The sequence below is a fragment of the Oenanthe melanoleuca genome, chromosome 1 (genome assembly GCF_029582105.1).
Source record: "Oenanthe melanoleuca isolate GR-GAL-2019-014 chromosome 1, OMel1.0, whole genome shotgun sequence".
Lineage (NCBI taxonomy): Eukaryota > Metazoa > Chordata > Aves > Passeriformes > Muscicapidae > Oenanthe > Oenanthe melanoleuca.
Window position 1 is genome coordinate 42392489 of NC_079333.1, and position 24675 is coordinate 42417163.

Genomic DNA, 24675 nt, shown 5'->3' on the forward strand with positions numbered 1-24675 from the left:
ACAAAAAAAACAGCAACAAAAATCTTCCCCATTGTGCAAGAACCTATAGTAAAAACAAAACAAACAAACAAAAACAACCAAACAACAAAAAACCAAACAAGAAATGATGAAGTGCCTCTTGCAAAGTGTTTACCATTAGAATGAATATCCCACAGAGACAAGGAACAGAAACTTGCACACAACCAAGGTGAGATTCAAAGAGATGATAGGTACACACAGTTTGTAATTTTTCTCTTTTATTTTACTCTGCTACTCTTATTTTCATACAGCAGTCCTGACCTAAATTGCCCCACCATTTTCTTTAAGCTTGCCCACCCAAATTGTATATTATATAGAAATTAAATTAGGTGGTCTCTGTGTTTAGGGGTGGTGGATGTCAGGGAGCAGCAAGATTTGGCTGCTTTGCAACAGAAGGTGTGCCAGAAATTAAGCACAATACCAAGGCAGGTGAAAGCAGTCACTTCATCACCAAGGAGCCAGGCCGTGGAACAGCAGCCCAGGGCCAAGATTAGGTTGAGAGACAGTGGTCAGGGTCAGGCACAGCCCACGTGGTCACCCAGCAGGGCTGCAGTGGCAAGGGAGGTCCAAGGCCAAGCCAGGATGCCAGGTCAGCAGGTCTGGATGAGGGCCAGACTCGTGGAGATGCGAGCTGGTGCAAACAGAGCTGCTGCACAGCTGCCCTGTGGCACACCTGAGGGCCAGCACAAAGCCACAGGTTAGAAGTGACTCTCCAGGGACAGACAGGCCCCTGCTGCTGGCTTTTTTCACAGCTTCTCTTATCAGTGAAGAAACTGACCTTGGACTCTGCCAACTAAATTCTGCAGAGGGGTAACGTGCTCAGGGCCACGGCAGTCTGAGGGCTAGAACAGAGCTATGGAACATATCCAGCACAAGGGAAGTGGGTTCATGGAATCCGCCTTTTCTGTTAGAATGGCACATGAGTGCAAACCCCACGGGAAAGTAGATTGCAGCTAACTTCAAAAACCTTATTCTGTTCAGTTTGGGCAAGCCAAGGACTCTTGCTGTTAATGATAGCTTCACTAACGAGAAGCAGCAAAGGATATCTGGATTATTAACTAATCACACTGATTTAAAGCTACTGATTTAATTTGTACATGAAAAAAAGATCAAACACAATCCTAGGATGTATCAGGGTCATACTGTTAGGGACACTCAGACTCAATTTGAAAATTGATAAATAATTAGGCTTTCTCCACTTGCAAAGAATGAAATTTTGGGACTTTTTCAGAAAACTTTAGGAATGGATAAATACTTCTTTATTTAGTTGCTTGAGTTGAATGTGACAGCAAAATTTTACATTGTAAGGTACAGAGGGTCCCTTTCAGGCTTATTTCCTGCACTAACCATTAATTTACCATGAGCAGCCATCTGGTTGAAGTCAAACAAGATTATGATGTGCTCTTTTGGCTTTACAATATTAGACATCCACCTGGAACTGTACATATTTAGCTGTATACTGCCTTAAGATTATGCATATATAACCCCATGCTGTAGTGACAGCATTGAAATAATCAGCATTATTCATGGCCACATTCTCTTGCGGTGCAAAAGAGTAAAACCCAATGAAAATTAGATCAGTGTGGTTTATGGATCACTTGTTTTATGGACAGAGAGTTTGGAGGCCCTTGACAATTCCACGAGGATATTTCCACCAGAACCTACTCTTCTCCTTAAAGAAAATACAGAAGTTCAAGTTATATAGTATATTATCTCCCTCTTCAATCTTATTCTGATGCAACAAAATTATAAGGCATCAAGAATAATCTTTGCAACGTCAAGTGTATGAGGTATCATTCCCTCCTCTTTTTCCCCATTCATTTCCATTCCCATTTGAAAGAAATATTTCAAAGTAATTGTTACATTTTTTTCCTTATTCACTCAGAACTCTCCAGTTAGGGTGTGGTAGAATGAAGAGACTCTAAATAACCATCTGATCAAAACTACCAGAGAGAAGTTAAGCCTGCATGTGCAGTCTGTGATTGCTCAGGAAATTTCAAAATTTCCTGTGGCACATGCTGGCACTTCAGCCATGCACCATGAATGTTCACCTCCTGCTATGGAGCAGCACTGCACTCCATTTGCTGATGCCCGTGTTTTAGAGTTGGGATCGTCTGTCCTAAGAAACAGTGATGAGGAACTGGGAGCTTCTCCCTGGTGCTGCCAGGACAGCATAGGCGGGCGGCTCAGACTCCCCCGCTGCCAGCTCCTCTTCTCCGGGAGTTCCGCATTATAACAAGCTTTTTCAAGGGAGTTCCAAGTAGCATCGACCCCTTACCCAGCCTTGATCTGGAGCCCACTCCCTCACAGGCCAGGCCTGCCAAAGGGGCATTTGGGAAGTAGCGACGGCCCTTTGGGTGACTCCTCCACCGCGTGTCAGCGCCGAGTCCTTGCTGTGACAGGAAATCCCTCGTGTACCCAGCGGGGCAGAGGGTCGGCACACGCTGTCCCAGGAAGCGCAGAGGCAGCGCTTGGGGCTGGGGGCGGCACGGGAGAGCCGAGGGCGCTGAGGGTTCTGAGGGTATCTGAGGGCAGCGGCGGGGGCGGCCCTCGCGCCGCTCCGCCCCTCCGCGCTCCGCCGCGCACTTTGCGTAACCCCGCGGTCACGCCGGCGGGGGCGGGCCGCGCGCTGCGTAAACGGCTGCGGGAATCGCCGCCGCGCGCGCTGCAGGCGTAAGCGGCGGGACTTTACCCCCGCCCCGCCGCCGCCGAGCCTCAGCGCTCCCGTCCCGCCGCCATGGCCGCCCCGGGGCCGGCGCGGCTCCTCCGGGCCGCCGCCGCTTCCTCCCGCCGCTGGCTCTTCTCCACCTCGCCGGCAGCCGGGCCGAGGCCGGGCTGCGGCAGCGCTGCCGCTGCCGGGAGGGCAGCACGGCCGTTCAGCCTCTCTGCCCGGGCGGTGCTCAGGTAAGGGGGTCACGGCCGTGAGGCGCCAGGCGGGCTCCGCGGCGGCGGCCCGAAGGAGCCGGGCCGGGCCGGGGCTCGGCGCTGCGGGCAGCCGGGGCCAGCGGCTGCCTGTGGCACGGGCCGCCGGGCCGGGCTGGCGCGGGATGACCTTCCCGCGGTGCCCCTGCCGGGTCCCGGCCCCTCCGCCCCTCGCCGGCTGTGGCGGGGCACCGGAGCGCTCTCGGCTCCGCTGCACCGGGCTGCGCCCCGGAGCGCTGTGCCGGCGCTGCGCTTGGCTCGGGCGAGGCCCCGCGCCGGCCCCCAGCGCCGGGGCGGTGTGACCTGGAACCCCGGTGAATTGGCTTGCAGCGTTATTGAACGCTAAACCTGCGTTCCGGTGCTCAGACTGCTTTTCTGAGAGGTTATGACCTTACTGAAGTTGCACTTATTTTTCTTTTTTTCTGTTGTTTGGTTTTGTTGGGTTTTTTTGTCTTTTTTTTTTTTTTTTTTTTTTTTTTTCCCCCGTAATAGTCTGGCTGGGTATGTGGTAGAAGTACAGTAGATATCAAAGAGATCCTAATACTTAAAGTGTCTTCTGCCTTTGGTATAGTGTTTCTGTACTGAAGAGCCCTTTTGCATCTTTCTTCATGGAACAACTGGACATGACAATGCCATGATTTAGTTGACATAGTCATGTTTGGTAATAGCTTGGACTTGATCTTCTCAGAGGTCTTTTCCAGCCTAACTGATTCTGTGGTCTGATCTAAATATGCAGAGCTCCTCCTCACCAGTATGTATGAGCAGGTATTTCAGAATGCATTGCATCTGTAGGTGTTTAATACTACACAGTCCACAGCTGTGGTTTTGGTGCTTATTACAGTTAGTCACAGATTGTTTATGCACAGCCCTCTGGCATGTAGTCTGTGAATTCGAAGACAGGTCAGAGTCTACAGCTAACTTTCAGTATTTAAAATGTAGAAGTTTTTAAAAGCTTGGATGTACTTGGTTGTCAGAGAAGTTTCCCAGACTTGGAACAGGACCCACAATCAGCAGCCCAGCATCAGGGGTGTAGCCTGGCCTGTTTCCAGAAGATTGGAATAGTGCCCTTGACATCAAAGCTGGCTCAGTAGTTTGCTTTTAAACTCTCCTGTAGGTGATCTTTGACTTTGTTCCAGCAGAAACTTTTAATATGGAGAGAGACACTTAACTTTTCTAGCCTATGACTTCCGCAGGAGATGAATAAGTTGCTAGTCAGGTCTTTTCTCTGAGTGATCCTGCTGGTAATCAGTTGATTTTGAGATCCCTGATTTGTAGTTTTTAATTAAAAAAATAAAGATGTGACATATTGACAATTTTTTTAAAAGGTAAATAATTGAAAAAGACTCCCCTATAAGGGAAGGCATTTCCTTACCTAATGTAAAGAAATTTCCTAATAATGTGAGAGCTGCAATCCCCTCATGTCTGTCACAAACAGGCTGACTACAGAATGGAATTTATTTGCATTCGTTTTGCAAGCGCACCAGCAAAAAAGCTTGTGCAAAAAGTGTTTCCAATGTTGTTTATATACTCAGTGTCATAACCTGGCTGAGTTGAGAGAAAGGGAAAATTCTTGTATATTATTGTTTTCTCCATTTATGTGTAAGTTACTTTCTGGGCATAGTTGGGACCTAGTTCCTGACCTTTATATAATCAGGCAGTGTTATTTCATTGTTTATGTATGTAAAATTAGCTGTATTTGTGTCAGGGTTTCAGTGGAGCATCAGGCATTGTGTTTTCATTTCTGTTTCCTCCTTTCTCTTGCTCCTTATTTATCCCTTAGCCTTCCTTTTAATTTCATGGTGAACAGTAGTTATTTCAGAATTCTTTTATACCAGTCTGGTTATCTGTACAATGTTTTTGGTGCATAGCATATTAGTTGCATGCTTTAAAGATTAGTCCAGATTTATAACTTCTGTTGATTAAGGCCTGTATAATAGTTTAATTCATGGAACTCCTTAGTTAATTAGGGCTGTTAGATTTGCTGTTTATTAAAAGATCTGAGAATTACAGAGCTGGCTCACCATGTGTAGTATCAGGTTATTATGTTTTGTGTGGAGGATTGTAGGAGGTGATTCTTAACTTGGAAGTAATAGCTGAAGATTCAAAAGGATAATTCTTTTAAGGGGAAGAAATAGTTGTCGAGATTTTTGCAGTATTTGCTATTGTTTGCATGAGAGGGACAACAAACAGCACTTACAGTTCTCTCGTGCTCCTCTGTGCCTTTGCAGTGTGCCTGATTTAGGGTATCCTTGTGAAGCTTGATAAAAAATGCTCATAGTACTGTGGCAACCATATGAAGAAATTAATTGTATTTTACATCTGGTGAAAAGCATTTATCTGAGCATGGATTGGGATATTTATGCTCCATGCAGATAACACAAAATAAATTGTGTTTTTGCTGATAATCCTGAGGCTATTCATACTTGCATAGACCTGGCTGTGTTAATTGCTTGTAACTGGTTTGCAGCATGTTGATATTTGGATAGTTTTTTTCTTGGTGCAAACAGTGTCTGGGTGGATAAAACCTCTATTTGAAGTTTATAAAGCCTAAATATTGTTTCGTGCAGGTGAGATTTTTTTTTTTTTTAATGGTATCCCCCAGTCATTGCGAAGATTGGCTCAGTGTGTGTTTTGAGTATCTGACTAGTCTGATTAGTAAATACACACACATCTGAAAGTATTTTCACCAAGTAAAATATCAGAGATTTTTTCTTTTAAATATTTTGGTTAAGTGAAGAGTGATAGAACATGGCAAGAGCAAAAAAAAAATCCCAAAACAAAAAAAAACCACAAACCAACCAAACCCCCAGAAACAGATCTACTAAAATACTTAAGAAAGCTATATCTAACTCTAACTATCAGAGTGCTTTAGGTCCTGCCAAAAGATTAATTACTGTGTCAGTTTTTAACAAAGTCAGTGACCTGGAGGTGATACTTCCATCTGTCCCCTTGCATGACTGCATGCACAGCCATGGTGCAGGTCCTCAACTGGCTGAAGCAAATATCAAATTGCCCCTACTGACAAGGGCATCCCACTGCTGTTTCCTTGTTTTTGTTGTGGGCAGTGGCACTTTTGTCAGTTTTGCTTTCTGGTCCAGTTGGGTCTACTTTGTTTTTGTGGTTGATTTTCATCCACATTAGCAAAAAGTGTTGACTTGTAGTACTGGTGCAAGGATGATGGCAGGCTGATTTGGAGTGGGGATCTGAACCCACATTTTGATATTGTAAAGAGATTTGTTCAATCTGATCATGAAACCCAGATTGTGTCATTGCAGCATGAAGTTGCAGTAACACGGCCATTCTACACTGGTGTAAATTTCATCCAAGGGCCAGATCTGCCTCTGCTGGTTCTGACATCTGTGGGGTTATTGACGTTGGCTTTCAGCCAGTGCATTCCCGGACCGAGGTTACTGCAGGACAGTGTGAGCGTTGGAGAGAGGAGGAACAAAGGAGCAGGGGTGGGACTGTTCCTCTCCTGGCACTATGCTGCTTAATCAGATTCAAGTGTAACCACAGGTGAAGACAGTTTCAAGTGTGTTTTGGAAACTGGGAGGGAGTTGACTTGTCGTTTACAAATGTTCCAGGGATCTAATGGATGCCCAGACATCTTATGTTTGGTCCATGGTACTTGTGAGTGCCTAATCCTGTAATAAAGCATATGTTTAGGATATTGGGATAACTATTTAGTATTTGCCATGTCTATACCTTGGGCAGAGATACCAGAAATGCAAGTACATATTGCATTGTGTCTCCTGTCAGCGTTGTTTTTTGTCATGTTGACAGAAATATTTCAGCAAAGAAGAGTGTACTTTGAGCTCTGGAAAGGTTTTTTGAGGCAGTTTAAAATTATACTGTCAGACGTTAACTTAGCCTCTCAGAATGTGAATCTATACCTTTCCAGATGCACTCTAAACCCATCAGTCATAAACTCCCAGAGGAGGTGGTGAATTTTGTACTATTTTGTCTAAGTGGGTGCTTGTTTCCTTGGTTCTGCTGTGGGAGGTGTTAACATAGCCGAGGAGCAAAATGAAAAGCTGAGTGGTTTCTTAAACCCCCACAGAATGGTTTGCTGGTGGTCCTTGGATATCACAGGTGACTGTGCAACATAAGTCATATTTTGTAAAGATATTTATTTAGGTTTTCTGAATTTTTTTGTAGAGCGTGCTTCAATTGCATTCTGCGGGTCAGCAAGGTCAACCCTTTGTTATCAATTATAGTTTTGGAATGAATTTGTAGGTAATAATACTTGTGGCTGCCTTCTGGAAAGTGGACTGAGGGATGATAGGAAAAGAATTGAACATGACATCCTAATGAATCATCCCTGAGCACACCAGTGCCAATGAAACTCGTGACAAATGTATGAAGTCCATAGCAACAAACATTTGTTGTTTTGTAACCAGCCAGGACTCAGATTGCTAAAAACACATTCTTTTGCAGCCAGTAACAAAAATAATTTGTTTACTGATTTTTCAGTATGGCCACTTCCAAATTTTATCCTTAATATTCAGATATACAGGTTAGAGTTTTCCAGGGGGTGGCTTGATTTGCAAGTTTGCATATTTTTCATATGACATAAATCACAGTTACAAAGAAGAATATGGGTAATATGAAGCACGTGGTTCTTAAACATGGATTTCACATGGAAACATAAATTTTTGAATTAGCTTTTTAGTCATTCTATTTTTATCTGTCATCTCCTGGCAGATTTCTTCACTCTTCATCCAGCAAGTTTTTGTTTTGCTCACTTACTGTAGGAAGAAAATGGTCTGTTTAAAATTGAACATACTGTATTTTATTAATATATTTAAAGCTTTCCTTTAATTTGCATATGAAATAAAGTAATATGTAAATGAATAAAATAAATTTTTAATGTTAAAAGCTTTAGTCTTAAGACATTTTTGTGCAGACTGCAAGTGAATTTTTTCTAAAGTAAGCAATTGTCTGGGGAAAAAAAAAAAAAAGGCAGTAAAACCTTATTTCCTTGAAACCAGTGTAAAAACTTTGTACTTCACTAGAATTAATGCTTACAAGATGAACTCCTCACAGAATCTGTGCCTAAAAACAGCAGAATGCCATTGGAGTATTTCCATTGTGGGAGGAGAGAAGAATTAAATTTCGTAACTAAAAAAGAAAAATATCTAAAACTCTAAGCAGAAATGGGAAAATTTAGAATTTATTCTAAATAACAAAACAAAAAAGTCATAAATCCAAAGCAAGAGTTCACAGAAAGGTGTGGAGAAAAGCATTTAAAATAAGCTCCTTTATTTTTTTTGTATTTTGTAAAAATAAAAATATTGTGCCTAAAATAAACTGGTTGTCCTTGGTAAAAGGCAAAACATCTGGATCCTATATAGCTTGTAGTGACAAAACAAATACCAGGGTTTGTTTTTTTTCTTATTTTTCATGGTCTTTGTTCAATGTACAGCAGTAAAACCCATACATGTTACAGCTTTTAAAAGCCTGTAACTTAGATTTCTCTTTTCTTGGAGTAGACAGTAGTAATATCAGCTATTATTTTAGTAGCATTCAATCAATTCTAAAGTGCTAAAAACTTCTAGAATTCTTTAATTGTATTATATAATTTTTTTTTTCAGCTCAGAAGATAAAATAACTGTTCATTTCATAAACCGTGATGGTGACAAACTAACAGCCAAGGGAAAACCTGGGGATTCACTGCTGGATGTTGTTGTTGACAATAATCTAGACATAGATGGTTTTGGTAAGTAGATTCACTGAATATTTTATTCAGAGTCTAGAAATTGTTTCTGGAAATTTAGAATACTGTAACAGTCTTTAGTTATAATATGTGCTAGTCCCATGTAATAATCATTTGCTTATGAAACATCATACTAGGGCAGAGAAATAATGTAGTAAAAATGTATGTTCTGTGTTTAAGAAAAAAGTAATGAGGGAAAAATAAAATGTAAATCCTGCTTATTTGCTTCTATCACTAGGGGGCATCCCATGTGCATTACCAATAACAGAAATATCTTTGTATAAAGGGTTGCAGATCTATTGAATGATTCAGCTGCACTCAATTTGTTTGTTATTGCTAGTTGTTCGGTTGTGGAAAGACCTTCCACTGTTCAAAGAGACTGGTCAGTGTTCTTTTCTTCCTCCCTCACCCCTTTCCTCACTTCCCCAACATTAATGATCCTTGAGCTGCTGATATGACAAATTTTATGGTTGGCACTTTAATTAAATTCTGCTTTTTCATGTGTATTTGAAGACATTATATAATTTAAAAATCAAATATTGTATTACAGTGTGGTGCTCACTATGCTTTTGGTACTGTGGCAGCATGGTGCTTTCTGTGTGGTTCTCATGGTCTAATGATGAGTTCCACTGTTTCTTTTCATAGCAGTGGTTATACATACAGCCTTTCTTCACTTATTTCCATATGATTCCAAAGGTGATGTTGTCGCAGTATTTTTGATTCTGCTCTTGCTAGAAATAAGTGAAGATTGGCTAATGTGTTATCTGATTCTCTTCTATCAATTTAAATCAGAGCCTGAGGTTTGTAATCTCCACAATATTTAGCTTTCCCCCACTTCTTGAAGTTGCATATTTCTTTTTCAACACTGTGGAGAATTAGATGCCAGCCTAAGACAGCCCAATACAGCAACAGAGAAAAATTTGTCAGAGTTCAAACTTCTCCTGTGCTGTGGTGACCTAATTGCTGTAGCAGGTAGGTGCAGTTGGTGCTTGTGCTGCTCTACCCCAGCAGCTTGTTAGGTCCTTGACCTGTACTGGAACACCTCATAATCCATGTAGTAGCCATCTCTCTCTAGCCTGACTACCTTTGCTGCTGTGAATTAGTGTTCTGTTGAGTGAGAAGAAATAAATATAAAATCCCTCCTCCCTGTACTTCTAAGGAATTGTTTTTGTGTAGCAGGTGTCTGCTGTTGAACTTCTAGAGGAAACCACCTCAAAACTATGGAAAAGAGAGAGATAAGAAGGATTAGCATTGGAAATGAAGTAGTGTTGATTGACAGCATTGTCTGCTTTTGCATTCTTACAGTAAAAAGCTATTTTTTTAAATGATGGAAAGAGAATTAGTCAAATATTTTAACTGATTACTTAGCATTTTTTAACTAATTATTTAGCATTTAAGTAAATCTTCATGCTATAGTAACTGTAGAAATAACAGTAATAGTTGAATGCAGAGTAGGTGTATGAAAGTGGAATATATAGATCATTAATTTGGCTAATCAACTGAGATTTCTTGTATGAAACAAACGTGTAGGATTTCTTTTGAAATTCAACTGCAGTTTGAAACTTGGATTTTCTATTATATTGATTTTTTTTTAAATTTTTTTTTAGGTGCATGTGAAGGAACGCTAGCCTGTTCAACTTGTCATTTAATATTTGAAGACCACATATTTGAGAAACTAGATGCAATTACTGATGAAGAGATGGACATGCTGGACCTGGCATATGGCCTCACAGAAACGTAAGGCAGCATAACACTTCCCTACATTACTTCTCCAAGGAATGGGAAGAAAGGTTTGCAGATGGGGCAGTCCAATATTCTTGGAGCACCTTAATCAGCTTTTAATGAATAGCTGGATTCTGTTACACAAATAGGACTGCCAAGTGTAAATGTTGTTTGTCTGAATTAGTATTAAAAAGATGTCAGTGTTGGTTTTGTGACTGAAGAGTGCTTGTTCTTCAGAGGGTTTGGTGCAGAAATATTAGCACTAAAGTATGACTGGAAACCCAGTTCCTTCCACAAAAGCTCTGCCACTGCTGTCCTCTGTGTGGATCTTCTTATTCTTGTTTCTCTTCCCTTCTGTTTTCTCTCCTGTGATAGTCTATGGGTAGTTAATGTATTTTATGAATGTGTTTATGTTAGTATTTTAGGTTTTGGTCAGATCTCCTTTTCACAGAGTCATAGAAGGGTTGAGGTTGGAGGGGACCTCTTGAGGTCAACTGGTCCAATGCCCTGCTCAAGCAGGACTACCTAGATCCAATGCCCAGCACCATGTCCAGACAGCTTTTGAATATGTCCAAAGATGGAGACTCCACCTTCTCCATTCTCTCTGGTATTTATGTACATTGCTAAGATCCTTCCTCCAATCCTTCTCTAGGACAGACAGTGTAGAGATGTCAGTGTACATACTTGTTATGCTTTGACTCATATCACAATGCTCCTTGTGCACACACACCAGATTCCCTTTTGGGAGCAACTGATCCTAAAGTGTGCTCTGGCTGCTGATAGGCATTAGAGTAGACTACTGGTACTCTAAAGTAAACCTCTGTTCTGCATCCCCCCCACCATCGCACATCTTGTAGTTAGGGTGTTAATCCTCATCACAGACCTGCTCCTGGTGGGCTGTTTTATTTGCTGGTGCACAAGTAGCCTTTATCACAGAGCATGCCCACACGAACAGTAGGCAGTTGTGCCTTAGGAGGTTGCATTAGGCCTTTCCTTCATGTTTCAATTGAACTGCTCATTGAAGTTGTTGAGAATCTTTCCCGTAACATCAGAAGCTTTATACCTGGTCTGTATAGCATAGAGTTTGTCTCTGCAGAGAAGTACTCTGAATTAACTTGTCTGTCTCATTATATCAGTGAATGCAATCCTGTACTCACCATTTCCTCATGACAATACCTTTTCTCACTTCAGCCAAATGTGAACATTTATGGGAGGTTGGAAAGGCAAAGAAGTTGTTATGAGAAACTTGCAGCTTCTTTTGTTTTACCATTTTTCCTGTGTCGCAAAAACCCAAAAGCCCATTTTCAGTTTTGGAAAAAAACCCATAAGTCTATTAAGCCTGCCACCTACCAAAATAAAGAGTAACTTAAGGTTCAGGGCCAAAATAATTCCTGAACAGCTCTGGAGGCATATGATCTGATAAAAACCTTTTTTCTTTGGCTATCTTTACTTAAAAAGTTTAAAGCATTTAAAGCATGAAGAATTGGAAAACATAGCAAGCCAGAGCTCTCTGTTTAAATGTTTTTATTTTGCCCTCTTAAGTTCTTCATACCAAATTTTACACCCTCTGAAGGTGTTTGGTGCTTTTATTAGGTTTTCCTAGCATCATATGTTCTCCCTGTGGCCATTTATGTGAGAGGATGACTCTTTTGAAAGATAAAGCTTTAAGTGGCTGGTATTGCTGCAGGTTACCTGGCTCCTGTGCTGATGTAAATTTGTGTAATGGAATTCACTTCTATGTTCTGTCATAGGTATAAGCATAGCAGCTTATTCTTGTCAGTGGTCTTCTAACAAGAAGTATTAAGCTGCCTGGTAAGAGTATCTGATCAACAGCATGATGTAAAAGTGATTGGTGCTAGGTTTTAGTTAGTGTGAGCATCCTTTTGAAAGACTTAGGAAAACACAGTGAGGAGTAAGGTTTGTTTTTGGTGCTGTGGTAATATCATCACTTGCATGTGAAAATGTGCATGGGGATTTTATGCTCTTCAGCAATAGGAAATGACATTTGGAGTTGAAAGGCAAGTGCAGATAAATGCATATGGAGAGGTGGATAAAAGAGTGGGAACTTTACATTCTTGTAATAGGCTGTCAGCTGGCTAGTGTCTTGCCTAGGACTGGTGCTACGGAGCATTGCTCATCCTTGCTGATGTCTTTAGTATTCTGTACTTAAATACTGAGACATGGACATTGAATTAAGGTTATCCCAGCAATAAAAGCAGCTTGTGATGTCTGCAGAGTTTTGTTGTGGTATTGAATCTTCTGGTTTTAATTGCTTGTGTGCAACATCTGTTTTTCTCGTGCTAAATGATAGGTATAGAAATGAAGGATGACATCTCCTCCAGTGCCCTGAGTGTTTTATCTTTCTCCTTCCTATGTTTCTTCTGTTTTCACTCTTACTTTTCTGGCTTACACCCAGTCTTGAGGCTAGGCTGTACTTTTTCTGAGGCTTTTGTTCAGATCCATTGCCTTTATTTCTTCAGAGGTGCCAGATGTCCCTTGGGAGATCAGGCATCACTCCCTGCACTGGACTGCCCTGTTAGTGACCCACTGAAAAGGGAAGGGTCACCCATATTCTGCATTGTCTCAGTGAGCAGGAAGTACTTGGTTGTGGGACTTTCCAGTGTGCTGAGCTCTGTTCTGGCTGTAAATCCTGGCTGTTGCCACACATATCCTTGTACTGATGCACATGGTTCACTCCAGATCAAGTGCCAGATCTAGGCCCTGCACAATAGTGGCTGTTCCTAATTCATGGTCTCTTTGGGATGGCTGAGTGTTGGAGATGTAAGGGGGTAAATGCTGTTAGATTGCTGGTGGGCTAGAACTAACAATAATGTCCTGTTTCCCCACAGATCACGTTTAGGCTGCCAAATCTGCTTGAAGAAATCAATGAATGATATGACTGTTCGAGTACCAGAAGCTGTGGCTGATGCTAGACAATCAGTAGATATGAGTAAAAACTCCTAAAATAAAATATCCTAGGGGTTTTAAAGAAGCTTAATTATTTTTATAACTTATTTTTAAATGTGTAATTAAATATGGAAACTTACATAATTGTGAGTTATTTTATATGACTATCAATATTAGATTAATGCTATTTTAATTTTCTTTATAGAACCTCTTATATTTTTACGCTTAAAATGCAATAATACTTCTTATAAGTAATCATTGGATTATAAACATTAGCAGGTGTATTACAGATTTCATATAACATTATTCTGCCAAAACATTTAAAAACTGGATCACTTGTACAGTACCTCTCCTAAAACAAACTCTGAGCATTTCTAGGTGTCAGACCCGAATGTGTAAGAGAAGAGAACTTGTAGGACTTCATGGGGTCTTTTTGAAGTAGTGCCATTCAAGATCGTGTGCTCAGAGCTAGGTAATCTCAGTAAATATGATACTTCCTCAGCAAATAGTGGATTTTCAGGATAGGGATCTTCCAGACTTTGGAATCTTAATGAGATGTGGCAAATGTCTCATGAAAATACTGCTAAACCCATGAGTTCTAGGAGCTGTGTTACAATTTAACCCAGCAGGCAGCTAAATGCCACACAGCTATTCACTTGCACCCCACCACTGCCCACCCCCCTTCCAAATGGGATGGGGGAGTTGACTTGGGGGAAAAAAGTAACACTCATATGTTGAGGTGAAGACAGTTTAATAGGACAGAAAGGAAAACAACAGTAAAAATGACAAATAAAATGCATAAAACAAATGAGGCACAACACAATTGCCTACCACCTGATGAATGATGCCCAGCCAGTTTGTGGGCAGTGGCCCCTGGCCAACTTCTGCCCCAGTTCATAATTTGAGCATGACACCATATAGTCCAGGACTTCCCATTGGTCACTTGGGGCCAGCTGTCCTGGCTGTGTCCCCTCCCAATTCCTTGTGCACCCCCACAAGGTGAGGTGAGAATCTGGAGAGGCCTTGACTAGTTGTTGCTAATCTGTGTTTACATTAAAACACCAGTGTGTTATTATCATTATTTTTATTCTAATCAGTATAATAATCCAGCTACTGATAAGAAAATCAGTTCTCTCCCAGGTGAAACAAGGACAGGCTGATGCAGCATGTTGGCACTCACAGCTTAACCCTGGCCCAAATCAGATGTCAGTAAACCTCAACAATATTTACATTTGACTACACCACAAATACTGGGATAGCCTGATAGGCTTAAAAGAATGAATCCTTGGAGCTGTCCTACAGGAGAACATACCCAGTGGGAATTAAAATTTACCCATCACAAACTCATTGTTCTCTGAATATGGGATTGAACAGGGCAATGTTTGTCAACATCAGATTTGTTCTGAAATCTTTATCCCTTTTTAGTTTTGAGCTTGTGCAGGAGGCAGTCTGATGTTAGCTAGGGTGTTCAGCTTGAAGCAATTGCTTGATTCTGGGCCTTGCTTGCAGGATCATTCCAGTAATGATTGATGTGAAATGACAAAAAAATATTTGTTTCATAGAAATGGCCTAGGTTCCCCAGAAGGTTTAGGGAAACTCCTGTGGTGAGATGGCATCTGCATTGATGATGAAGAGCTTTCAGTTGAACATTGTTTTAGTCTTTCTAAAGTAGCCCAAGTAAAATAATGTTATTCTCTCCAACTTTACATAAATACTTATATGAACTGGTTATTACCAGTAGATGTTAACTTTTGGAGTTTTGGCATTTATATATATATACATATATAAACCATGTTTGTTTACATTTGAATGATCTAATGCATTCATTAATGCTTTGTTTGAACTGGAACAATGACATCTGGACATCTTTTCTTGCATTATTATATATATGGGAGAGGAGAAAAATTATTTTTCCAGTGTCAAATATTTGGATTATTTTGAGCTTTGTCAAGAGGAAAAGTTCCTCTTTATTATAAGAGTTAATATTCTCTAGAACTGTATTGAAAAGAGATGTGAGTCAGATTCTTTTATTTCCTCTCTTTATTACCTCATTTCCTTCTGTTATCTTTCAATTTGTCCTAATGCAAGGTATACTAATTGTAGTCTGCTCAAAACTTAATCAAGTAGGGGTTTCAGAATACACTTCTGATGTCATCTGATTCAAAGTAAGACTTCAGAATTAAAATTTCCAGGCTTAGGAAGGGTGGAGAGAAGAAGGTCAGGGAGGAGGGTGGGCATAAATTGAAGAAATTTTCTGAATATGCTGCTGTCTTCCTCTTCTGCTGCTGTGGCTCTAACCATGACTGAGAGGTTGCCCTCACACAGTCAGACATTAAGGTAAATGTCACTTTGTATTGCCTTTGTCCTGAGCTCATTTATATACAGTTATTAGTATTAAATTGTGAGATTTTGGTTTTTTTTTTACATGAGACAGCTCATCAGCTTCCAAGAGAGGGAACTTGGGTCATAACTATATGTGTTAGAAATATTTCAGAAAGAAATACGAGGTTTCAATATACTTATGAAGTTTAGGGGTAGATGTTGATATTTATTGAGTTCTGGGCTCTTCTTGGTTTTTTGTTTTTCATTGGGTTATTTGGGATTTTTTTTCATACAGCACCAGGTACTTGTGGGAATCTTGAAATGCTTAACACTGACTGTGTTAAACAAATGTGGAACAACTCCCAAGTGAGTTTTCTTTCTATGCCAAGATGGTTTTGTTGTGTGTTTCCTGTGACAACTTCTCATTACAAAGACTTTGACTCTCCTACAGTGTGCCTGTGGAATGAATTACTCAGCACAGCAAGGCAAAAAAGGACACTTTGAAGTTCATTTTGAATTCTAGAGGTATCCCATACTGCATGTAAATGGACATCTCAGAACACAAAGGAACTGACTTGTAGTCCCCAAAATGCACAGCTCAGAGATACTTGTTTATTGTCAAAATGATTTGAAAATAAATCTTATTTTTAACCTCTTTCCGATACCTCTTGTTTTATCGATTTTTCTTTCTTTCTTCTCTAAGCTGTTGAATGTATTTCTGTGTGAAAAATGGAACTTAACCTCTAATGGTGCACTTTAAAGTGTAAGTATGAATTCTTGTGCAGTGACACACAATTATAGCATCAAAATTAGTTGAATACATGTTTACTTCCCTGTTCAAATAAAGATTACAGGTAATTTGCTTTCTAAAACAATTTCCTTTCTCTGTTAAAAGGTGGGGTCAGTGGGTTTCTTCTGTCTCTCCCCCCTCAAAACCGAGAAGCAAATCAAAACTGCCTGTTTCTTATGTTGCAAACTAAACTTTAGAAGCATACTCAAAATCTGGGGCTGGCACAGACCTTTACTTCACAAGCATTGAGGGAGTGGTGGTTGCACTGTCTTCTGTTGCTTGTGGGTAAAAAGGGTCCTTTGGATTGGGTTGTGTTTGTGAGAAAGGCCAAAACCATCCCTCTGCCTTTTCAAGAGTATGGGGGAGCTTGTGGCTCGAGACTGCATCCATTCCCTCTCCCACCTTAAACTGCAGTCAGGCCCAAGCCAGTGGTCCCACCTCTGACATTTTGTGTGTTTGTGTGGTGCCTGAAGGAGAAAGAAGGGTGTGCCTTGCATTCCCACACCTCCATATCTTGCTGTGTCAGAAGTTCCCATTATCTGGACTGCAGGCTGGCATGAGAGTGAAAAAGGCAAGTGTTGTAGGCAGTTTGTGGCTTCTCAGACAAAAACTAAATCTTCTAAATTAGTTCAGAACTTAGAAAGTTCATTATTTTTTGCTATGGGGCTCCAAAAGACTTAAGATAGCTGTGTCCAAGCCTAATTCACATCCCAATTGGAGGCAAGTTGAAAAGGTTGTGTCCAAAAAAGCTGCAGGGAAGAGGCAGTGCTTGCCCTGCTCACTAGGTCTAGGCTAGAATGTGGAGGAGATTTCCTACAACCTATATTTTGTCCTTGCAAGGGCCAATGTGGTATACAATGATAAGGTATACAAAAAAAACCTTTATTCCTTGGGAGGAAAAAAGAAGAAATAAATCTGTAAAGGAAGAGAATAGGTGCTCAAGCTGAGTCAGTGAGTTACCAAATAGAAAACATTGGGAAGAGTGCAGCTGCTTGAGATGATTTCTCCTCAAGTGATCTGAAGAGAGGTGAGAGTGGGAATTTCCTGTATCCTGGCTGTGGCCTCTCAGGGTGGCTGTGTAGATCCATGTCCTGCTGCAGGCTGCAGCACCTCGGTGCTTTCTCTCCTGTTGCAAACATAAGCAAACAGGCATTAAAAGTATAAACTGTGGCATTAAAAGTAACCCTGAGATTTACGTTCTAATCCACTGGCGGCCACCATTTGCTGTTTTTTATGGAATTAAGCAGAGGTCTTTGATGTGAGATAGTCCAAATTTCAAAATGTCTTTAAAAATCCCATATCCTACGTGCTCCTGGTTTCTCCAGCACTGCAGCAGGGAGCAGAGCATATATTACACATGAGAAGTGGTAACAACCAGGGATGCTGGTGCTCTTCCAGGCACTCCAGGGAAGTGTGCAAGCACCTGTGGCAGCTGTACCTGCTTGCAGCCATGGCTGGTTTGGTTCTGCTCCTGTTGGCAGCAAGGTGGTGGGCTGGAATCTCTGGGTTTGGAGAAGTCTGCCATCTCACTGAAGGAAATACCAGGCCATAGACTGCATTCCTCCTTCAGGATGTGTTTGATCAAAAATGCCTCTCCTTAAGGATCCAGCTTTGGATCAAACAAATATCCAGGTAAGTTGGATGTTCTTACTCCATCCAAGTGCATTTGAGCAGGCTCAGGGGCAGGTTAGCAGCTCATTTTCGTTTTACTCTTCTTCAAGGAACAGCCCTGCTTTGCATAAGTAAGCTAGCACTAGCTTTTGGTTTGGTGAGTGCTCACAGGCTTTATGGGGAATGCCTTGGAAGAAGGGCATTCCCTTCCTAGAAAACTCTGACTTGAGGGTAGAAAGAGAAGGAGACTGGACACAGATCAGTGATGCAGCTGCAGCTCCTCAGATGCAGGAGAGAGGCAGACATATCCCACCCAGAGAGCAAGCAATGGGTTTTGCTGCAGATTAAAGGAGAAGGTGTCATTTCAGAGGAATGTTTAGCAACAGATGAAAATAACTGTAAAAGAAAAGAAATGGTGACACAGAGACAAGGAATATGGCAGCTCAGGGTGATGGGGAAGCTTGTTCAGGCTGTGTTTCAGTTCTAAGGACTGATGGCTGTCAGGAGGGAGCACAACAGAGGATGCCTGGAGCAGGAGAGTCTCTACCTCAGATTTCAGCACTTTTTGTTTTTTTCTTCCTGCCTAATTGAGTTGTTAACGATCATCACAGCCTTTGGATTTTCATCAGAAAATCAGGAAAAACATGTTCTGCCCTGGCTTGGAGAAATAAAAACAATCAGTGTCCCTTGTCTTGAAGGAGAGGAGAAGGGCAGCACAGGAGGCTCTGAGGCAGAGGTCTGGGAAGTAGAGCAGAGCTGCCCAGGGCGTGAATGTTATCCTGGCAAGGAAGCTCAGGAGACTGGGATCTCCCTCTGCTGAGTAATGTATACAGAAAATGTTTTTCCAGCTTGCACAGCTTGTGTCTGAGCATTGAATGCAAGCTTCACATTAAAAATTATCTTAATTAAATACCTCATCATTGGTCTTTGTTTTCTACTATTCTGCCTTTTATCAAATATTTGGTTAAAAAGGCTGGGAAAGATCTAGCTTCTGAGTTGTCTGTTACAGTATTTACTTTTGGAGGTAAAAATACTAAAGGGGGGACAAAACATCAGAGATCTTTACATCAGCATGCAGAAATGAGGGGGGAAAGCCAATTACTTTAATATTTAGAATAAAAGTACAGAGTAACCACTAGATATTTGCTGTGGTTTTTCACTATATAACTGGTTAATCAGTGCTGCCAACTGCCCATACTAGTTTACCATAAAGCCATCATATATAATACTTTTAATGCACTTCTACTTCCTTCCAGCTGAAGAATCTCCATAACGGCTCTAAGCATGGGAAATTTGTAACATTCACATTCCCCTGAAGGTCAGGTACCAGAAATTTTTATTCTCTGGCAGAATAATTTCCCCAAATCTTTTAGCCAGTGAGTAAAAAATCAGCTCAGCTTGAGCTGCAGTGTAACCTGTGCAAGTGCAACTGACCCAGGACCTGACTTACTGCCCGGTGCTGGCACAGGCAGCAGGTCATGTTCTCTGCAAAGAGATTCTTCTTCCCCAGACCAGCAGAAATTTTTTAGCCCTTCAAATCTGGAGTGAACTCAAAAATACACAGGAAAGTCCTTTTGCTGTAAACTTGTGGTCACCTTCAAGCCTGGATGGAGACCCACACTACTCAAGGAGTTCATTCCTGCCAGAAAATGTGGGTGGATGCTGCTCTGACAGCATGTGTGAATCTGTCAACACTTGACCCAAGTCCACTGAGGGAAGAACGAGACCCTTTGCCAATCCTTGCCACTTACTTATCATCTCTCCAAAATAAACATGCTTTAGTTTAGCAAAAACATTTTAACAAATTGCATTTGACACACGACACAGTAGTAGTTCAAAAGTGAAAACCGCAATATTCCTTCTAGAGCACACTGAATATTCAGAAATAAAAATAAACCACCTGGCCAGGACTCCCTGGTGCATGCAGTGAGCTCCCAAGCCCTCTCTGCTGTTCCTACACTGCTTCTGCAGGAGAGCCTGTGATTTATTGACTGCTTCCCTGCCACTCCATTGCCTGCAGCTTCTCATGACTTCCACTCACTTAGAGGGCACATCTGTTAGGATTTTCTTCTACTCAATTTATGCCCTTTTTATGGTGTTCCTTTGTCGAAGAGAATCAGGTGTTCTGCAAAATACCACACAAGTCAATATTTGCATTGAAATCAAGCTCTGCTCATTTCAACAATAATGAAATTCTTCAGCTTTTTCTTACTTTCCAAGTAAGAGAACTGGATGTTCTGGATGTTTCCAGATGCCTGGAATCCCAGTGGGGTAAACTGCTGGTAGAAATACAAACCCTGCAGGAGCTCCTGGCTCCAGTGCCACATGACTGGCTGTGTCCCCTATTCCATGCCCAGGAGCTGCAGCAGAATCCCAAGGTTTGACCCCAGCATGCCACTGCTGCACGGCTCAGCACTAGAGGAGCTGCCTGAATGAATTTGTGGAGCAGACATTCCCAGAGCCACACAAAGCCAGAAAACCTCAGGTTTCTGCTGAGAGCCAAAGCTCTGCTGTGAAGTGCTGGAGCTGCATTGGGTGGCTGAGCAGAGAGCAGGAGACAATTTAATTGGTGACTGCACAAAAAATCCGTATCCAAACAGCTCCATCCAACCCCTCAGCCTCCCTACACTGCCTCTGCCAGACACAGCTCTCTCTGCTGGTGCTGCTAGTGCTCCTCAGGGACATTACCATCATTTCTCCTGGAAAGATGGAGCAGCAGAAGTCTGGGACCTGCTTCTCCATTTTCTCCCTCCAGGTTATCCATGGCTCTGAGGCCATGTCAAAGTGCAATTTTTTAAATTTCATAGCCTTGGTAGTAGGGCTTTTGAAAAAGGTCCCCTTTGCCAACAACTTCTCCAGGTCCTGGCTGGGAGCTTTTTGACTTCCAAACTGAATTTCAGGCTACAGTATTTTCACAATTGCCTTTTTTATTTTCTCATGGAAAATGTAAATAGACTGCTGAATTTTCCTAAATCTTTTTTTTCATTTTTTTTTTTTTTTCCCCCTCGGGAAAAAAAGTGTGGAGTCTTAATATTTTTCTTTTTGTGTTGGTTTTTACACATGCTCTTCAGTGAAGCGGTTAGTTTAAAATGCATGTGCAGAAAATCAGTTCTGGTTGGCACATGAACCACTTTATTCTGGTAAGCTTGTTCATAGTGTTTTCCAAGTCTGGTAAATGCTGAAATTATCTGTCGCACAGGATCTAAAATGTCTTTCCTAATGTTGCATTATTTTTCAAAATGATGGACAGAAGGCTATAAACCCCAGCTATCTGGCTGGGGAGTCACACAATCTCAGAACAATTTGGGTTGGAAGGACTGTTCAGAGATCACTGATTTCAGCCCTCAGTGCACTTGATTAGGCAACTGCATAAACTTTGTGCAATTTGGTATGTTTTCACAGACTTTATTAGTTGAATATGCTAAATAATTCATGGTACATTATGAAGCAGTTCTTCTTAAAATTTTTTTTTTTACTCCAGGGGGAGTAAAAAAAATTACTCCAGGATATCAGGAGTATTGCCCAAGACATTTTCTCAATGGGCTTTAAAAGCAGTTTTATTACTGTTTTTTATAAATATAAATTCTAGGAACAAGGATTCAGTTGAAGAGTTAGTTCAAAGTTTATTCTTACTGTAGAGCTTCTGGTGTGACATATGTGAACCCAATGTGTCCTCCTCTGGCTTGAGCTGAGTAATCACCAAGAGGATAAGTGGCTTTAGAAAGCAAAACTGTTCTCCTAGCAAAGGGGAAAAAAAATCAAGAGAAAGCTCTTCAGAGATCAAGGATAAGAAGGAAAAATGGTAATTGTAAGGAAAACACTCAGCTGGAAAAATAGCCAAGTTCATGGAGTCCATAATTTTTAGTATCTGAAGTAATAATGAATTTCTCTTTCAAGTTTTACTTTTTGAAAGCAGCTGGATTTCCTGAGAATCAGAAGCTGAGAGCCAAAAGTGTGAATGCTCATCTCTTGTGGCTAACTGGATTCTTCTGAGTCTTTATCAACTCTCCCAGTTAGTCAGGTTTGCTGACTAATGGTCACCTATTTTTTGCCTAAATAATTTCTAATCTTAGGTAACTTGCTTCTGATGATGAGATTGGAAGAGGTGGGAGGTACCTGGAGGGCCAGAGAGGTTGTGGGTAAAAAAACCCAATATAGGTCTAAATAAAGTTATTTTAAAGTATGGTCTTCCAACTAGGTCATAATTATTCAACATTTTTCAAGGTATACCCAGAAGGAGGAGAAATCTCTATGATCTTGGGTGGATCATTTTGTTTTCCTGTCAGTCTGCACAGAGTATGTAAACACTCAGATGCTATCATTTGTCTTTGGAAATTAAGGAAATTAGAGTGGGAGGATTAGAGACATGTTTAATCACCCTTGGCTCTACATCCAAGGATTTTTTTGGTGATTCATCTTCATCACAGGCAAGGAACTTCTGTGCTGTGCCCCAGAAGGTGCAAACCCTTATGTCCATTTCCCCCTGCTGCAGATTGGTTTTTAACCTCTCCATTTGTGCATCTTGGGCTGGTTTAGTTTGAGGGGGTTTGTGTGTGCCCCTCTGCTCCCTGCCTGCAGTGTCCTGCCTTGTGGCAGCCTGTGCCTCAGGGACAGTGCCAGGCACCCTCTCAGCTCTGTGACCACCAAGGCACCTCTGTCCCTAAGAGTGACACAGGATGAAGGGTGATCTGAGGAGTCTTTATGACTCATTTCTTTCCCCTTAATCTCTGCAGGCAGGCTTTTTGGTTTGTTTTTTAAAATTGTTTGGGGAGTTTTGATGAAGGTTGACAGTAAGTCTAGCCCAGTGCTTCATGTCAGCTCTTTCTGCTCACTAGGCATTTGCTGTGCCTGTGTGTGGTTTAGGGTGGGTCTACATTTTATATTTTAATGGAGCTCTGTGCTCAAAATATTTGCTAATCCCAGTTGTGTCAGGGACTATGCAACCAAGTGGCTTCATGCATCCTCACTACCTAATCTTTGTTGTGCAAATGGAATTTGAAGCTCAAATTGACTCATAAGCTCTTCCTTTTTACCATGTGCATTTTCAATTGATCTCTGAGTTGTGTGTGTGTGTGCTGCTTTCTTGTTTTCCAGGTTAGGACAGTCCCCTTCACAGCAGAGTATCTTTCTGTCTTAGGAAATGATCTTTGGAACGTGTCCTGGGAGTGTATAAATACAACAGTGCTGGAAACAGAAATGTGGCACTTATTTCTTGGGCCAAATATCAAGATGCAAGCAGGGAGTTAAAAGGGTAGTACAGGCACTGTGTTATTTAAATGTATTTAGTGGGTAATGCTGATGAGTGGTGAGGACATTATTGAAAAGCTTTTGTTACAGGGAAGGATAAAAATAGAATTAATATCTACCACAGGCAATTACTTTTAAACATCACAGCTTGTTCCCTGTCTCAGAAGTTTAGTGGGATGATTGAGCTCTTGTATGGGAACAGAAAGGACCAATATGACTAAACTCAACTCCTGATTTGTGCCAGGTTTCTCCACGTGAAAATCCCCTCTCCCTACCACACCTTGCTCTTACCTCTGCAAGACCAAGGGAAGGGCAGCTTGAAGGGTCCAAAGGGCCCTTGCACACATGGCAGCCCCTAGATCTCTAACTCCTAGAAAACCACTTAGGCTCCTCCTGGACCTGTGTGGCGTGACACCTGTGCCACGTCTCTGTCATGGTGTGACCCCAGGCAGCAGCCACTCAAGTGTCCCAACAGTGGGATCAGGGAGAGAATCACAAGGGTGAAAGATGGAAGAACTCGTGGGTTGAGATAAAGACAGTTTAACAGGAAAGCAAAAGCCAAGCAAAACAAGGAATTCACTGCATTCAGTGCTTGCCATGGGCAGGCAGGTGTTCAGCCATCCCCAGGAGAGCAGGGACCCATCACACACGATGGTAACTTGGGAAGACAAAAGTCATCACTCCAAACATCCCACCTTCCTCCTTCTTCCCCCCCAGTTTATACACAGAGCATGATGTCAGATGGGCTGGAATGTCCCTTTGGTCACTTGGGGTCACCTGTTCTGGCTGTGTCCCCTCCCAACCTCTGGTGCACCAACAGCTTCCTCACAGCACATCAGTACAAAACTGACAATACAAGAGCAGAAAGGCCTTGGCTCTGTGTAAGCCCTGCTCAGCAGTAACAAAAACATCTCTACATTATCAGCACTCTGCTCAGCACAAATCCAAAACACAGTCCCACACCAGCCCCTGTGAAGAGAATTAATTCTACCCCACATCCTGCCCTATGCCAGGGGTCTGTCCCCAGGTCCAGCCTGAGCTGGTTGATGGGATTGCTGTGGGATTGCTGACAGATCTGTTCCTCACTCAGCCACCCCACATCCTTCTCCCAGCAGAATTCTTGTGCTGCAAAGCCTTAAAGGTTTCACAGCAAACAAAAAAGTAGAGGGAAATCACATGGAATCAAATGGAACCTCGAATTCCATTTGAGACATTAATTTTCTGACTTCTTCTCTTGATGTTTCTAAAAGTATGTCATTCATTGAAGCAAGATCTAACATGGAATTTAATTTGCCTTTTTCATCTAAAATGTCAGAGGAAAATATGGATTTTCATAGATAAAGAGAACAGGGATCAGCACTATTTAAACAGAAAAATAATTTTAAAAATCAATGTGTATTTATTAAATTTTCCAATATAA

The 24675-nt window shown here is 41.6% G+C and overlaps 1 protein-coding gene across 1 annotated transcript; it reads left to right on the top strand.

Annotated features, from left to right (window-relative positions):
* Nucleotides 1-2614: 2614 nt before the first annotated feature.
* Nucleotides 2615-16271, top strand: FDX1 (ferredoxin 1). The gene is made up of 4 exons (XM_056492639.1): nt 2615-2922; nt 8535-8659; nt 10264-10393; nt 13228-16271. The coding sequence occupies exons 1-4, from the start codon at nt 2756-2758 to the stop codon at nt 13340-13342; spliced, it is 537 nt and encodes a 178-aa protein (XP_056348614.1). The 5' UTR covers nt 2615-2755; the 3' UTR covers nt 13343-16271.
* The last annotated feature ends 8404 nt before the right edge of the window (nt 16272-24675 follow it).